The 16,724-nt window shown below is 42.8% G+C and overlaps 1 protein-coding gene and 1 pseudogene across 1 annotated transcript; both read right to left on the reverse strand.

Moving 5' to 3' along the window:
- Positions 1-432: 432 nt before the first annotated feature.
- Positions 433-11,841, reverse strand: LOC112400158 (olfactory receptor 7D4-like). Its single transcript, XM_024745765.1, is given in 4 exon segments — positions 433-3,227; positions 3,230-3,748; positions 7,408-8,017; positions 11,767-11,841. Coding segments are annotated over 3 exon segments (1,032 nt in total). The 5' UTR covers positions 7,499-8,017; positions 11,767-11,841; the 3' UTR covers positions 433-2,805.
- On the reverse strand, positions 9,833-15,795 carry LOC112400295 (zinc finger protein 426-like; annotated as a pseudogene).
- Positions 15,796-16,724: the final 929 nt, after the last annotated feature.

Consider the following 16,724-nt stretch of genomic DNA (forward strand, 5'->3'; position numbering starts at 1 on the left):
AACCCAAGATATCCAAAACATTTCAACATAGTAAGTGGTAGTGGAGCTATTTAAATCCTTCATATGGAGTATTCAAAATTCACTGGATATTATATATTCATCAGATGTAACTGATTCGTGTTTAGATCTCAAAAAATTACAGTTGAAAGGATAGCTTCCAATACCCAAAATATTTGCAATAATTGCATACAGGTGTGAGGCCAGGTGCTCCGGAGCCCTGGGTGCAGATTTAGCCTCGGACTCCGGTGTCCTGAATAGTCATCACATGGCCTCCAGACCTTCCCTCTGACCCAGAGTGCCACGAGTCACCACAGGATGAATACAGCACATCAGTGAAGGGTGTGTGTGTCTGAACACGTTTACTGACCAACTGGAAATATCAAAATATCCATGGATAAGCAAAATGTGGCACAGTCATACATTTGAATACTATTTTACAATTATAAGGAACAAAATACTGATGTGTGTTTTTCACATGGATAACTATGAAAAATCATTCTGCTAAGTGAAAGAAGCCAGATACAAAAGATCATCTATTGTATGATTCCATTTATATAACAGAGCTAGAAAAGGCCAGTTTATAGAGACAGAAGCAAATAAGTGGTCGCCTAGGACTGAGGTGGCAGTTGATGTTACCTGCAAATGGGCACAGGGGAACTTTCTAGGGTGATAGAAATGTTCTAAAACTGGATTGTGGTGATGATTGCATAAGTAAAAATTTATCAAAACTATTGCCCTTATGCTTTAAATGGCTGAATTTCATGATATATAAATTATCCCTCAATAAAGCTATTACACAAAATTTTTTAAAGTTTTATTCTGGACTCACTCAAGGTGAATTGAAAAGTTCTACCTTTGTTTTCAGCATGCATTATTACACACCAATATTATTATGGTTACCACTCTAAATTGCAACATGTTTACCTCTTTGGTCCCCAGTTTTGTTCATATGAAGTAGGCAATAAAAACACTATGGATTAAACTTAGTGGAATCAAATTGAATTAAAGCCACACTGAATATCTTTCTCCCAAGGGGGGAAAGCGGGGGGTGGCTGTGGGATGAATTGGGAGATTGGGATTGACATATATACACTAATATGCATAAAATAGATAACTAATGAGAACCTGCTGCAGAAAAAAATAAATTTAAAAAACCCACTATGGATTAAATTTAGTGGAATCAAATTCAATTAAAGCCCCACTGAATGTTTTTCCTTACTAATAAATTACGATTTTCCAGTAATTTGAAGATCTTACTATATACCCAGTATTTGTTTTGTGTTTGTTTTTGTCATTTTTGCCCCCAGAGTCCTTAGTTCCATTCATGGCATTGTTTGGATATTCTTAATAGTCTTCATCACGTGTCTCAGCTTTGGTTCCTCGGAAGCAGGTGCCGAATCAAGGATTTATGTCGAAGCACATTATTGGAAGGAGCAAGGACCATGGAACACAGGTTAGAGAAAAGGGAAGTGACACAGGGCAGAAAACACATCCAATAAAGCTCATCTTAAGTTACCTTGCACACGAGTGAGCAGAGTTTTCATCCTGTAGGGAAATTCTGGAAAATGGCACAAAATCCAAACTTCAGAATGATCCCAGCTAAGGGGTGAAGAAGACGGTATACCCCACACCTGTCCATCAAGAACTGTCCCTCATGGGGCATAATTCTCTGGCAGGTCTGCCGTCACACATTGGGAAAAGTAGGTTCTACCTGGTGCTGACAGTGGCAGTCAGGCTGCTGTGCAGTGGGGATGGTGAAGGTATCCCAGGGAATGTAGGAGAAATGCTGACAGCTTCTACCACTCCACCCTTTGCTGCAGACTCAATTCTATCAACATTCTTCTCAAAAAGTGGACTAAGTTCTGAAAACACTCCACAGGTGTGTGATTACCACTCCTGCTGGCACCTCCAAAGAGTGCCCTCCCCCCAAATAAGCCACAAGAGAAAACAAGTTTTATTCTATTGCATTCATTATTAGATGTTTTAGGATATTGGGGTGTATCTTAAAACTGCAATGAGAGCAAATAAAGGTCCAGCAAAACAAAAGAAAGAGGAAAGGAAGGGAGGGAGGGGGAGGGAGGGAGGAAGAAAGAAGGCAAAGAATGAAGCAATATCTCATAATTATTCTATGCTATATACTTCTATGAATCATGTGAAAAAAACGAACTCAAAACTAGATTCACACTCTTGAAGCTGAAAATCTGTTTTCAGGAAAATGTTGGATAGCAAAGTTAGGAATGTGGGCATAGTGTTAGGTTTTCAGGGTAGACTTCATTCCATTCCCAATCTGTTTGAAAAATGAGATAAATGAGAGAAAACACCTTTTGAAATTTTGTCAAGATAACATAAAACGTACACAGAACAAGAACAGCCTTGGTATGTGAAGCACTTTGGTTATGACTGTTGTGTGATTTTCATTCCATTTCTTCCAGAGAAAAGCAAACACACAAAAAAATTAACGTGAAGAACATGAACATTTGAGAGGAAAATTCGGGGGGAAACCATGCCATACGTGGTATAAGTGCTTCAAACCTAATGTTGGAAATCGCCAGAATGGCTGTAAGAAACCCAGCCCAAGATGGAAATGTATGGGCTCCAAATAAGAAGCAAAAGTCAAAAGAAATCACTGAGGAGGGTGTTGAGCAGAAACTAATACAAACACAAATAAAAGCAAAGTCATAGGTGCTTTGAGAATGGAAGAAATGAAGCTTGTCTTTTAAGGGAAAAGAAAATCAGGAGATATAAATTCACAAAATTTGTTTTTGCAGCCCGCAGTGTCCACTTAGTTCTGAGGCCAGTGGCCCCTCACAGACAAGTGGTACCTAAACCAAGGAGCCTTCCCAGGGCCCCCTTCACATCCTTGTTCCTCAGGCTGTAGATGAAGGGGTTCAGCATGGGGGTGAGCACGGCGTACATCACTGAGGCGATGGAGCTTCTCTGGGGAGGATGGGTCACAGCAGAAGTGAGATAGATCCCCACGCCTGTCCCATAGAACAAGGAAACCACAGAGAGGTGAGACCCACAGGTGGAAAATGCTTTATATTTTCCCGCTGCAGAGGAGATTCTCATTAAAGAGGAGACAATTCGAGAGTAAAAGAGGATTCCAATGAGGGCAAACACACCCAGTAGGGCAGTGGCCACAAACAAGAAGATGTTATTGATGAGGATGTCAGAGCAGGCCACCTTGAGAATCTGAGCCAGTTCACAGAAGAAATGTGGAATTTCAGTGCAGTACAGAAGTTCAGCTGCCTCAACAGTAGAATATGAATCAGGGGAACCCAGAAAATGATGAGCCAACACATCAGAACCAGGAGGCCACAGAAGCGGGGGTTCATGATGACCATGTAGCGCAGGGGATGGCAGATGGCCACAAACCGGTCATAGGCCATCACAGTCAGGAGAAAACTATCCATTACAGTAAAAATCAAAAAAAAATACACCTGAGTGAGGCACCCTATGTAGGAGATGCCTTTGCTCTGTGTCTGGATGTTCACTAGCATCCTTGGGACAATGGTGGAGATGAAACAGATGTCAACAAAGGACAGGTTGGCGAGGAAGAAGTACATGGGGGTGTGGAGGTGGGGGTCTGAGTTGACGGCCAGGATGATGAGCAGGTTCCCCAGCACAGCGACCAGGTTCATGGACAGGAACACTCCAAAGAGGAGGGGCTGCAGGTCAGGATCGTCTGAGAGGCCCAGGAGGAGGAACTGTGATACTCCTGTATGGTTTCCTGTCGCTGGTGCGTCTGCTGGGGAAGGAGGCAAAAGCAACCTTCAATGAACAGCCAAATGGCACCTTAGCTAGTCATCACTTATGATTCCACCTTTAGGTCGATATCCTTCACCCTCTATTAGTCCTTCCAATGACAGTGATTCACTCAGCCAAATGGTAGACCATTTCCATTCAAAATATATTTATTTAGCTGTTTTAAAATATAGAAGAAAAAATATTTTTATCTCCTACTCGTTCTTTTTTGTTTTTTGCGGTACGCGGGCCTCTCACTGTTGTGGCCTCTCCCGTTGTGGAGCACAGGTTCCAGACACGCAGGCTCAGCGGCCATGGCTCACGGGCCTAGCCGCTCCACGGCATGTGGGAATCTTCCCGGACCCGGGCACGAACCCGTGTCCCCTGCATTGGCAGGCGGACTCTCAACCACTGCGCCACCAGGGAAGCCCCCAAAGTCAGATTTTTTTAAAAGCCTAGTTTTTTTTTGTTAAACTACTAAACTCAGACCCCAAATGGAGAAATGTAGAGTGTAAAAAAAGTGCACATAAAAACACAAACTGTTTAGCTGGCATTTCAAAGACTAAAACACTGAACAAAACACCTAACACAAAACAGTATTTCTATTTTTTATTTATTATTATTTATTATTTTTTTTTGCGGTACGCGGGCCTCTCACCGCTGTGGCCTCTCCCGTTGTGGAGCACAGGCTCTGGACACGCAGGCTCAGTGGCCATGGCTCACGGGCCCAGCCGCTCCGCGGCATGTGGGATCTTCCCGGACCAGGGCACGAACCCGTGTCCCCTGCATTGGCAGGCGGACTCTCAACCACTGCGCCACCAGGGAAACCCCAAAACAGTATTTTTAAATCTCCACATGCAGGGTCACTCCTGTAGGTGGCTGGCACAGGGAGGTCTGTAGCCTCACAAGCACAGCTGCCTCAGCCATTCAGAAACAGAAACACCCTGTTTCAAGGCAGGCACCAGAGGGTAGGCCAAAAGCAGTGGGTCATGCAGGGAGAGCATTGGACACACATCACTGAGAGCGGGTGGTTGGGGAGGGAAGGTGGGCTTTGACACCAATCAGCCACCAAGAAGTGCTTCAAGGAAGAAGCCCACACAATATAGTGTTCTGTGTTCCCAGCTGAGGGGAGCCCAGTAGCTCCTGGAGCTGCCCTTGTAGATATTTGGGCTCCAATCTGCCTGGCTGCTGAGGCATCACATGGCCTTCCAGGCCAGCGCAGGGGCCTGGTGCCCAGAGTCACCATGGGCTGAACGGTGTACCTGTCTAAACATGTTCCGTGACCAAGAGCTCTGGGCTTTGCTCTAGAGACAAGACGTGATAGATTCAGGTGGAAGTATATTCCTAACCTGTCCCTTAACTTTTCCATGAACATTGAGATAAGAATGATGAAATTGATTCCACTGACGAAAGTGATTCGTAATGGTGAAAGGCGCTGTGTTCCAATGGGTCACAAGTGAACTGGTTCAGAAGCTCAGGGTGCAGATCTCTCCTCCCCTCATGGAGCACAAACACAAGCTGACCCTGCTCCACCCTTCACTCTAATGAATAATCTTCCCCACTCCTCGCCTCAAAGCTCCTGTACTAAAGAGATGACTTTCTGCTGTTATGTGGAAAGACATACTGCTCAGGGGCGATAACATCTACATAATGTCCCCATCACCAGGGACCCACAGGCCACCCTTTATGAGACAAGTGACAGGGCAGTCAGAGGGAGAGAAGGAGGCAGGAAGACAGCTGCCTGTGAGAGCGGCAGGTCTGGGTAAAGAGTGAAGAAAGGGCCAGAGCTGCACTGACTGCAGGGTCCCAGAAAGGCCAGGGTACAAAGCCAATGGGAAACCCAACGGATGCACCACTGGGGGCTGAGGGAGACAGCCAGGTCCAAAGTCGTCTGGGATAGAAAAGGCCAACATGAAGTACCCAGGAAAGCTGGGGACCAGTCACAGCCATTCCCATCATCATTACTGTTTGGCCACAGCAGGGCAATCATGCAGTCAGTCTCCACAGCTGTGTCCCCTTATGGTGGTGGTCAGTTTACCTCATGATAGTGCACTAATTTCACTGTTTCTCATGACACTGAGCACTTCCCCACTGGGGTATCCATTCCCTGTCAAACATAACCACTCATAAGACAGGGGCGGCTCTGCCACTTCTCTGGGGGGACTTGGTTCTTTTTGTCACCTGGGCCTGTTTTGTGGCTCTTCTGACTACAGACTGATTTCTGGGTCTCTGGGTCAGTGTGTTGTTGAGTTGACAATGGGCTTTGCAGTATTCACAAGTCCCAGTACACTTTGTACAAGGGAAACGGTATTAAGACTTCAATGGGGCTTCCCTGGTGGCGCAGTGGTTGAGAGTCCACCTGCTGATGCAGGGGACACGGGTTTGTGCCCCATTCCGGGAAGATCCCACATGCCGCAGAGCGGCTGGGCCCGTGAGCCATGGCCTGTGAGCCATGGCCGCTGAGCCTGCACATCCGGAGCCTGCGCGTCCGGAGCCTGTGCTCCGCAACGCGAGAGGCCACAACAGTGAGAGGCCCATGAACCACACACACACAAAAAAGACTTCAATGAATTAAAAAAAAAAAGACTTCAATGAAAGACGTTAATTTAAAAGGTTTCAGGGTAGCAACTAAAGGAAAAGTAGTGGAGCATATAAATTTCAATCATCGACAGTTAAATCATCTGCATGAAAATACACTAACAATGTAGAGAAAGATGGAAAATGAGATAAATATGGAAAAAATAAGATACACACAAACCCAAATTTATTAGTAATTTATTATATTATACAGTAAATGCTCCAAGTAAAAGAAAAGGATTTTAAGATTGGATAGCAAAAACGTAGGTATTTTTAAAGTCCACATAATGTCTGTGTATAAAGTGACATTAAAAAATTAAGCATAGGGCTTCCCTGGTGGCGCAGTGGTTGAGAATCTGCCTGCTAATGCAGGGGACACGGGTTCGAGCCCTGGTCTGGGAGGATCCCACATGCCGTGAAGCAACTAGGCCCGTGAGCCACAACTACTGATCCTGCGCGTCTGGAGCCTGTGCTCCGCAACAATAGAGGCCGCGATAGTGAGAGGCCCGCGCACCGCGATGAAGAGTGGCCCCCACTTGCCACAACTAGAGAAAGCCCTCGCACAGAAACAAAGACCCAACACAGCAAAAATAAATAAATTAATTAATGAACTCCTACCCCCAACATCTTCTTTAAAAAAAAAAAAAAATTAAGCATAGGGCTTCCCTGGTGGTGCAGTGGTTAAGAATCCACCTGCCAATGCAGGGGACATGGGTTTGATCCCTGGTCCGGGAAGATCCCACATGCCCTGGAGCAACTAACCCCTCAAGCCACAACTACTGAGCCCATGTGCAACAACTACTGAAGCCTGTAGAGTCTAGGGCCTGGGTGCTGCAACTACCAAGGTGGTGTGCTACAACTACTGAAGTCCATGGGCCTAGGGCCCATGCTCCGCAACAAGGGAAGCCACTGCAATGAAAAGCCCGCACACAGCAACGAAGAGTAGCCCCCACTTGCTGCAAATAGAGAAAGCCTGAGCGCAGCAACAAAGACCCAATGTAGCCAAAAAATAAATTAAAAATTAAGGGTATTATAAGATTGAGAAATTAAGGAAACACAAACTGATATAACTACTGATACACTTACTGTTGAGCCTCATTAAGGAGTAGGACAGCAGGGATCCTTGTTTCCTCTTCTTGCCCCAAACATGGGCAAATGTCTGGGGAAGAGCTTTCATTACTGGATTCCAGATGCTTTACTGTCTTTCCACCCAGCCTGGCCACTACTGTTCTGCCTGTTCCAGGAAGCCACGTCTCCATCACCAAAACTGTTGGACCAGTGACTTGATTATTCCCTTCCTCCAAGGAAAGTTAGCCTGTTTGTATTGGTTCCCTTTGTCCCTTTGTCCCTGAGTCTCTCAGGGGTGACACAGAGGGCCCATGTCGAGTCTGCACTACATTGGGTTGTCTTACAGAAGAGCAATGCTGAGGTTGTGGAATTTATTTCAGTTTCTTTGAAGCAGGGACCAAGCCTGCTTGTTGTCTCAATGGGAGAGATGATGTCGTCTTTCTAAGCTCCTCACCGCGTTTCTCAATTCTGAGAAAAAAAGGGGTCAGAGCCTTGTATTCACATGTACAACATGATGAGCAGGGGCAAGAGCGATGCACGGAGGAGGGTCTTCAAAAAGCTACTCCTGGTTGACACGTCAACTTGGCTTATGGAGAATTTTCACATGCAAATGACATCTGGTCAGCCACTGAAGAACAAAAGCTGGGATGAAACTGATTCGTGGATCTCAGTGAGCACTTGTTGATGACACTATCACTAGGAGTCGAAGCAGCAGAATGAGGCCAACCTGCATATAAACCTCTAACATGACCCATGAGGTCTCAGACTCAGGCAACTGCAACAAATTCTGCTGGAAATATAGGTCTTATTCCAGAAAATCCGAATGTCATCCAGGGCTAGTATATAATCCATTACACTGCATTCAAGGGAGTTAAGACTAATCTGCTGATAATTCAGTGTCACTGCCAATAATTAAAGAGGTCAACAGATAGGCCAAATAGCAATATGCATACCCAAAAAAGAACCAAACATGACACGTTCCTCCATATATTAATATGTATAAATGAAGGTTCAGAGGTTAATTCCAGTCCAGGCTTTGTTTTAAGCTTGATTTGGATTATCATTACAATGGTTTTATTAGCCTCAAGAAAGTGTCATCAAGAAGCTGCATCCTGGGGACTTCCCTGGTGGTGCAGTGGTTAAGATTCCACGCCCACAATGCAGGGGGCCCAGGTTCAATCCCTGTTCAGGGAACTAGATCCCACATGCATGCCACAACTAAGAGTTTGCATGCCACAACTAAGGAGCCCACCCACCACAACTAAGGAGCCCACCTGCCGCAACTGAGACCCAGCAGAACCAAATAAATATTTAAAAAAAAAAAAAAAGCTGTACCCTGATTGGCTATACACAATGTAACCCAAGGCTGCTCGAGCATGAGAATTGTGTAACCTTTCATCAGATGCTGAAATGAGGTTTTTACTATTAGATAAAGTCCTAGGAAGGCAGAACCTGGGTTCTGGCTAACTGACACCTGGCATGATGTGGGGTGCAGAAAGCTTAAGACTGGGGAGGGCGCAGAGGTTAGGTATACCTGCTGGTAAATGCATCAGACCTTGTAATGCAGTAGCTGGCTTCATTGGTGGCACATAAATGAGGGACCGGCTAGTTCTGGTGGCAATAATGGTGCAGTTGGTACACCTGTACTGAGGACATTACTTGACAGCTAGTAGAATTGAGCCAATAAAAAATCCTGGGGGCTTCCTGGTGGCGCAGTGGTTGAGAGTCCGCCTGATGATGCAGGGGACACGGGTTCGTGCCCTGGTCTGGGAAGATCCCACATGCCGCACAGCGGCTGGGCCCATGAGCCATGGCCTCTGAACCTGCGTGTCCGGAGCCTGTGCTCCACAACGGGAGAGGCCACAACAGTGAGAGGCCCGCGTACCACAAAAAAAAAAAAAAAAAAAAAAAATCCTGACAGATCCTGTTCAATTTCTGTAATTCCCAGTGGTGACAAAGACTGGGGAATAAATGAGGAGAGATGAACCTCCGTAAAGCTATCTTTAAGAGGAATAATAGGTGTACTAGTCATTTGTCTGTGTCTGAACCCAAAGCCCACCTTCAGGAACTGCCAGTCATGGCATCAAGCAGCGCACATTATCAGGAGCAGCCAGTCACGTGAGTTTTTCACTTTTCAAGCACTTGGATTGGAGTACAAACCCAGAAGGAGGACATGTCACCTACAGCAGACAATGCTTGATCCAGACACATGACATGATTGTTTTGCATGGGTGTGGAGCTAAATATAGGGGTGAAAAGGAACAATCTCACCCTCTTCCTGCAAGGCCTGTGGTCGAATGTCCTCCACAGGTGTCGGGGTGTTGTTCTCCCGCAAAGGTCAGGAAATCAGGGTGTCTCACATTAGTAGATGAAATCTCACTTCCTCTCTACTCATCCCATGCTTGACCCTGACCCTGAAAGGATCAGGTGTGAGAGAGGACAAAGCCATCTTTACAAGATTTACAGAGATGTACTATATCCTCCACTTTGGCCATTGGGACTTGATGTAGATGGACTTGGTGAGCCTCATACATAGTCAAGCAGTTCCTGTCTTCACAATATAAGACCAGGTCCATCCAACAGGAAAAAGCAGGGGCCCTAAGTGTGAATCCTGTAGGCCCACTTTTGGCCAGGTTGTGACCTGGAAAATGTAGCAACTAGACTGGCCTGGCCTGATGAGGGAAAGACATATCACTGCCCAGGAAAGGTCATGGCCAAATGAAAAATGTTCAAAATAGATCTTTGGGACCACCTGGAACACTATCCTTTCTCAGAAACCCTAAGATTTCAGACTCAGGGTAGCATTTCCCATATTTACTACACTCCATTTCTCTTGCCTGTGAATCACCCCATGTTTATTAAGCATGAGCAACAATCTAGTGGAAAAAAATGATGACTCTACAATATTTCTCACATTCCTAATGTTCTTCTCCACAGTGAGATCACAAGTGAACATCAAAGTACTCAAGAGATGTACAGTTTTCCAGAAATCTTATATCAGTAGAGTTCCTCTGCATTGAAAGATCTCTCATATTTAGGGAATATATAGTTCCCTGAGCAAACAGTAAAGTGCTTTCCATGTTTCTTAATAGTATGGCTTCACTGTGAGCCCTAACAGGCTGGGTTGTGAGATGGATGGCTTTCCCACATTTCTTATGCTTGAAGACCATCACTCCAGTGTGCTCTTTTCACGTCAAGTGTATCAGGGCAACTGAGGGCTTTCCCACATACCTGACATCAATTAGACAAAGTGATTTCTTACAAGACAAATGAACAAAGAGAACTGAAGGCTTTCTCACATATTCTTCATTTATAGGATTTTGCTAGAGGGTGAGTTTTTCCTGAGGAGTTGGAATAACTGAAGGATTTCTCACATTGTTTACATCCTCAGGTTTCTTTCTCTCCACCATGAGTTTGGACATGTTTAGAAAGGTCTGATTTCCAAGTGAAGGCTCTCCCACATTTCTCACATTTTATTTATAAGGTTTTATTCCAGAGTGAATTATCTTGTGACAATGAAGGTATAAGGAATGTTTAAAGGATTTTCCACACCGATCACATAGAAAGGGCTTCTCTCCAATGTGAGATTTTCTATGGTCCCTAAACTGAGATCTGACAAAAAGTTTTCCACAATCTTCACATAAAAACTTTCTAGCCTGAGTTTTCATGTGTTCAGTAAGTACAAAAGGCCTGATGAAGGCTTTACCACATTCTGTACATTTATATGGTTTTGTTCCAGTGTGAATTCGATTGTGAATCTTAAGATATGAAGAACTTTTAAAGAATTTTCCACATTTTTCACATGGAAAAGGCCTCTCTTCACTGTGAGATTTTATATGTTAAGTCTATAGGAAGTAAGGAAGGCTTTTCCACACTCCCTACATTTATGCACTTTTATTTCACTATGATTTTGCATGTGATCATTAAGGAATAAGGGATAAAAATAGGATTTTCCACTTTCCTTATATATAAAGGGCCTCTATCCAGTATGAGATTTTATATGGCTCCTAAGGTGATCAGCTCTAATGAAGGCTTTCCCACATTCCTCACATATAAAGGGCTTTTCTCCAGCATGAGATTTTTTATATGCCTCTTAAGTTCATAAGCTATAATGAAAGCTTTCCCACATTCCTTACATTTATAGGGTTTCTCTCCATTGTGGGCTTCCATGTGAATTTTAATGGATATGATATTTGTAGACTCTCCCACACTCCTTACATTCATAACTTTTTTGTGTGGTGTGATTTCGTACAGGTATACCATGCCTTGTGGAGTGAACAGAAGCTCTCCCATGTTCCTTCTGTTCACAGTGTTTTTCCCCATTCTCAGTTACTACTTGTGCCTGAAGAGAAGGCTGATTCACACAAGCTTCCTCACCATCACTGCATTCGAAGGCTTTCTCTCCCATGCAGGTTTTCCTGTCCACAATATTTGGAGTCAGGATGATGGCTTTTCCACAGTGATTAAACACAAAATGCTTCACAACCATACAGGTTTTCTTCTGCAGAGTAAGGAAGCTTTTTCCATACTCATATGCTCGTAAGTGTTGCCTCCATTTTGAGTTCTCCTGCCTGTCCTAAGGCTCAAGTGTTCATTGAAGTCTTCCTATATTGCTCACAGTTACAGAGTTTCCATCCATTGTGCATTCTTGCCTGTGGACGGATAGATGAATGATGATGCAAAGATTGCTCAGACTCATTAATTGATCCTACTCATCTCAAACTTGAAACATCATTACAACGATGAAGATGACTTTTACCATTTCTACTACATTCATACACCTCTGCCCTGTTGATTTCTTTCAAGTTGAATGATGGAATCCTTCTGCCAGAATGATGTTCCATCTACTCCAACCTTCAAATAATCCTGTACAGCTTCATGGATTGTTGTAAAATCTCAAATGTCCTGTTACCTATGTGGAAATGAGGACTTATGGGAACTCTGAAGCAATAAGTATCAAGCTGGGTTTAGAATATCCCCAAATTCAACCTATTCAGAGTATCTCATCATAGACATTGCTCTCCCCTGGTGACTGCCACCTATTGCGAACATCTATCACTTGTGCTCATGCTATAAATGAAATTCCCTTTCTTTTCTGAATGTGGAAAAAGAGAAATATGATGTTTTAAACTTACCAATGTTACTGTTTCCATCCCAACAGATGTTTCTCCCCCAAGATTATCCTGCTGAATTGCTGAGCCTTTGGTTTTAAGTTGCATTTCCCATAAAAAAATAATAAATGTAAGCGTTTGTAGAAAGAAACAGGAGGCTGAAGGAGTTAAAAATAATAATACTCGTTTGTATTGGCTTCCAAATTAAAGATGCTAAAAATATCAATACATACATAGTAGATTTGAGGAGTTTGGCTATGCCAAATATTTAACAATGAAAGGAATGCAGAGTCAAAATTCAGTACCTGATTAAAAAGAATTCTATGAAAATTAAATATGATGGGGAAAAAAACCTGAATATTATCAGTGAAGGAAAAGAGGAATGTTAGGAAAAATAGCCTACATCAAAATGATAAAGTTAAAAAAAGAAACAGAACAAGCCATTTCGGATAAAGATGTGGTACATATGTAACGATAGCATATTACTCAGCTGTAAGAAAGAATGAAATAATGTCATTTGCAGTTACATGGATGGACTCAGAGATTATCATATTAAGTGAAGTAAGTCAGACAGAGAAAGACAAATATCATATGATATCACTCATATGTGGAATCTGATTTTAAAAAATAATACAAATGAACTCATTTACAAAACAGAAACAGACTTAAAGATATGAAAAACAAACTTATGGTTACCAAAGGGGAAATGTGGGAGGGTGGGATAAATAAGGAGCTTGGGATTAACATACACACACTACTATATATAAGATAGATAACAACGACCTAACGTATAGCACAGGGAACTCTACTAAGTATTCTGTAATAACCTATATGAGAAAAGAATCTGAAAAAGAATGAATATATATATATATATATAACTGAATCAGTTTGCTGTACACCTGAAACTAACATAACGTTGTGAATCAACTGTACTTCAATAAAATTATATTAAAATAAAGAACAAGCCATTTTGTGAGCTCATAAGAAATTGTGAGTAAATGTGAAGTACGTACGTATGACAACTTGAATATATCCTGAAACATCAGAGACCAGTGACCTCAGCCTTCTGTGAGAAAGCACATCTTTACAAGTTTCCTCATTATTCCAAAGACACTGAAATTTTCACTGATCAGGAATCACTCACCTTGGAGGACTCCGCTTCTTTCCACTGTCCTCAAATCATCTTGTTCCAACCAAGAGATCAGAGTGGGTTTCAATGATTGATACCCTGTTTATGAGGAAAGATAAATTAATGAAAGAAGCTCCAGAAAAATAGAAGAAACTGTCCAATGAATCAGCTCCTATATGTCTAAAACTGTGGTAAAACTATTTCAGAAGAGATAAAACAGGAAATTCACCTCCTTCTGTTCTCCACAAAGACTGTTTCTCTCTGGCCCCTGAAGCCCACATTCAGATTGATATAAACAATTACAAAGCTTAAGACTTTTTTTGATACGGGAAACAAAGTAAGTGCAAAAAAAGATGTTCATTCACATGGAGAAACCAATATACCAATGAGTGTCAAACGTTGGGTGTCCATGAGAACCAAGTCCAGTGTCTGTCACAACACAGATGACTGGGTCCCAATGCCGCAGTTTCATTCAGTAGGTGAAAGGTGGAGTCTGAGAATGCACATTTCTAAGAGCGATGGTGATAATGCTAGTCCTAGAAGCACATTTTCAGATGCCAACCGAATTAAAACCCATTCATGTGAAGAACAGTGTCTGTTAGTTTCCATTATATTCACATGTAACATCACCCATGCTGCAACACAGTAAGTGCATCACATATATCTGTTCTCTAAGACGCTATAGGTATGATGGCAGCCTCACCTGCTGTGGTCAGGTTCTTGTAGTTCTCCAGCATCACATCTCTGTATAGTTTTCTCTGAATGGGGTCCAGTAAAGTCCATTCTTCCTGGGTGAAGTCCACAGCTACATCAGCGAAGGTCACTGAGTCCTAAACCATCACACACATACTAGCTTCAGTAAAGTAAGCCCTCCACCAATGGTAGGGACTGGAGACGGGTGACCCATGATTCAATGTCTCTCATCATCTCCCCCAGGACACAATGGTCCTAGGTTCTCTTCTATCTACACTCACTCATGATTGATATCCTTCAGCTACAGCTCTAATAGAACATGTAATACATGAACTTATCTCAATAGAATGAGCCTTAAAGTGTTTTGTTTCTCTCCTGTAGCATAGTCCTAAGCCAACTGGAAGCACTTGTAAACGCTGATGAATGAATACATTCTTTGAGAAATGCACAGTCATCTTCCTTACTGTGTAAGAGCACCAAGCAAAACAAAATATATGCAGTCACCATCATGAGAGGCAAGATTAGGAGGTCATTACTGAAATACTGAGATTATTCAGGGTAATGTGTCACCAGTATGAGCTTCCACTTAGGGAGGGAATTCATCAGGGACTGAGTCCTGCAGTGGCTTTATTTCTTTAAGAAGCTCTGGACACAGGCCTACCTAAACAGAATGTGTCCATCTGGTGGATACAGTAGCCCATTTTTTAGGATAGACTTGCTTCTTACCCGAGAACAACTTCTCAAACACTCAGCCGTTATCCTTTCTGCCTCTATCTTTTCCTCAGGAAGGTGAAAGGGTTCTTAGAACACCTAGGAGAAAAGAAAGAAGGCATGAGTACCCAGAGATGATCATAATTCCCACAGTCACTGCCTGGAAGTCATTCAACTCTAGCTTGAAATTCCCAATTATCCTTTGCACACTCAAGAAATCTCACATATATACACACCACTGCTGTGAAATGCCAGAGTTGTCCTGTCTCACCTGGAGCCAGAAAAGGGGATGGTGAGCCATGCTGCCCATCAGGAAAAGAGTAATGGGTTCATTTTACAGGGAAGCAACCTTAAGACCTGAGTAATGTGACTCTTCATTTGTCAAGGCAATAAAATACGTGAATAAGATTATGCAGCAGGGCTTCCCTGGTGGCGCAGTGGTTGAGAGTCCGCCTGCAGATGCGGGGGATGCGGGTTCGTGCCCCGGTCCGGGAGGATCCTGCATGCCACGGGGCGGCTGGGCCCATGGGCCATGGCCGCTGGGCCCGCGCATCCAGAGCCTGTGCTCCGCAGCGGGAGAGGCTGCAGCGGTGAGGGGCCCGTGTACCGCAAAAACAACAACAACAAAAAAACAAAACCAAAAACCAAACAAACAAAAAAAGATTATGCAGCAACTCTACCTAAGTGCGCATACCAGAAAGCCGAGTTAGAGAACAGCATTATCTGGCTCCCTTCAGCAATTCCTAGATGAACCAGAAGCATGACTGCTCAGACCCAGACCAAGACTGGCAGATCCTAGAGTCTCTGAAAAAGGACATTAACAGGGACTTCGCATGGGACATATAGCTGTCATGTTGCAATGATGGTGAAATTTGCCTGAAAATTCCTTTCTTTGATGTCAAGATCATGTCAGGCAGCTTATGAATACAAGTGGACAGGGACATCTCCATGCCCCTGGAGATCGGGTTATCTGGAGTCCTGCTTCATATCAATCATTAATCAACAAGTATTAGTTATCTCACACACAACATCATAAATTAGCTCTTTCTATGTAGATAACATAGTTACTAAAAGAGTATGCTCTACAACAAGAATATCAGTAACATCAATTATTATTCATTGAGTACATTATGTACCAGATATCTCATTAGGAGCTTACAGCTTACCTATATGTTTGGAACAACTTGAATACTGGAATCTACTCTTTCAACTGTAAATTATGTATGCTCTAAGCAGAAATTAAGTATATATGATAAAAATTTAGTGTCCAGTAAATTAATTATATATGATAAAAATTTAGTGTCCAGTAAATTTAAAACCCTTCAAATGAAAAAAATGTAAAATATCTAAATTTTTAAATTGACTGTTTAAGTAATATTTTAATATATATGGGATAAAATAAAATATATTCATATAAATAATCTTCATTTTTGTTTATTGTGGATACTGAAAATAGTTTCATTATATACGTGATCTGTACATTATATTTATATTGGAAAAGCACTGGTGTAGGCTGCTGCTGGGCTTATGAAGGGAAAAAAAAAACATTCTATTCGGTCAACATCCTTGAGCTTCTCTTGATGGATGTTGGAGAATTTTGAAGCTCTAGGCCTCCTTTAGTTCTTATCACTGGATTATTCCTTTCTTTCAATGACCTTGTGCTAGGCAATCAGTTGAGAGCAGTAACATAT

Source organism: Neophocaena asiaeorientalis, unplaced genomic scaffold (genome assembly GCF_003031525.2).
Source record: "Neophocaena asiaeorientalis asiaeorientalis breed wild unplaced genomic scaffold, Neophocaena_asiaeorientalis_V1.1 scaffold357, whole genome shotgun sequence".
NCBI lineage: Eukaryota > Metazoa > Chordata > Mammalia > Artiodactyla > Phocoenidae > Neophocaena > Neophocaena asiaeorientalis.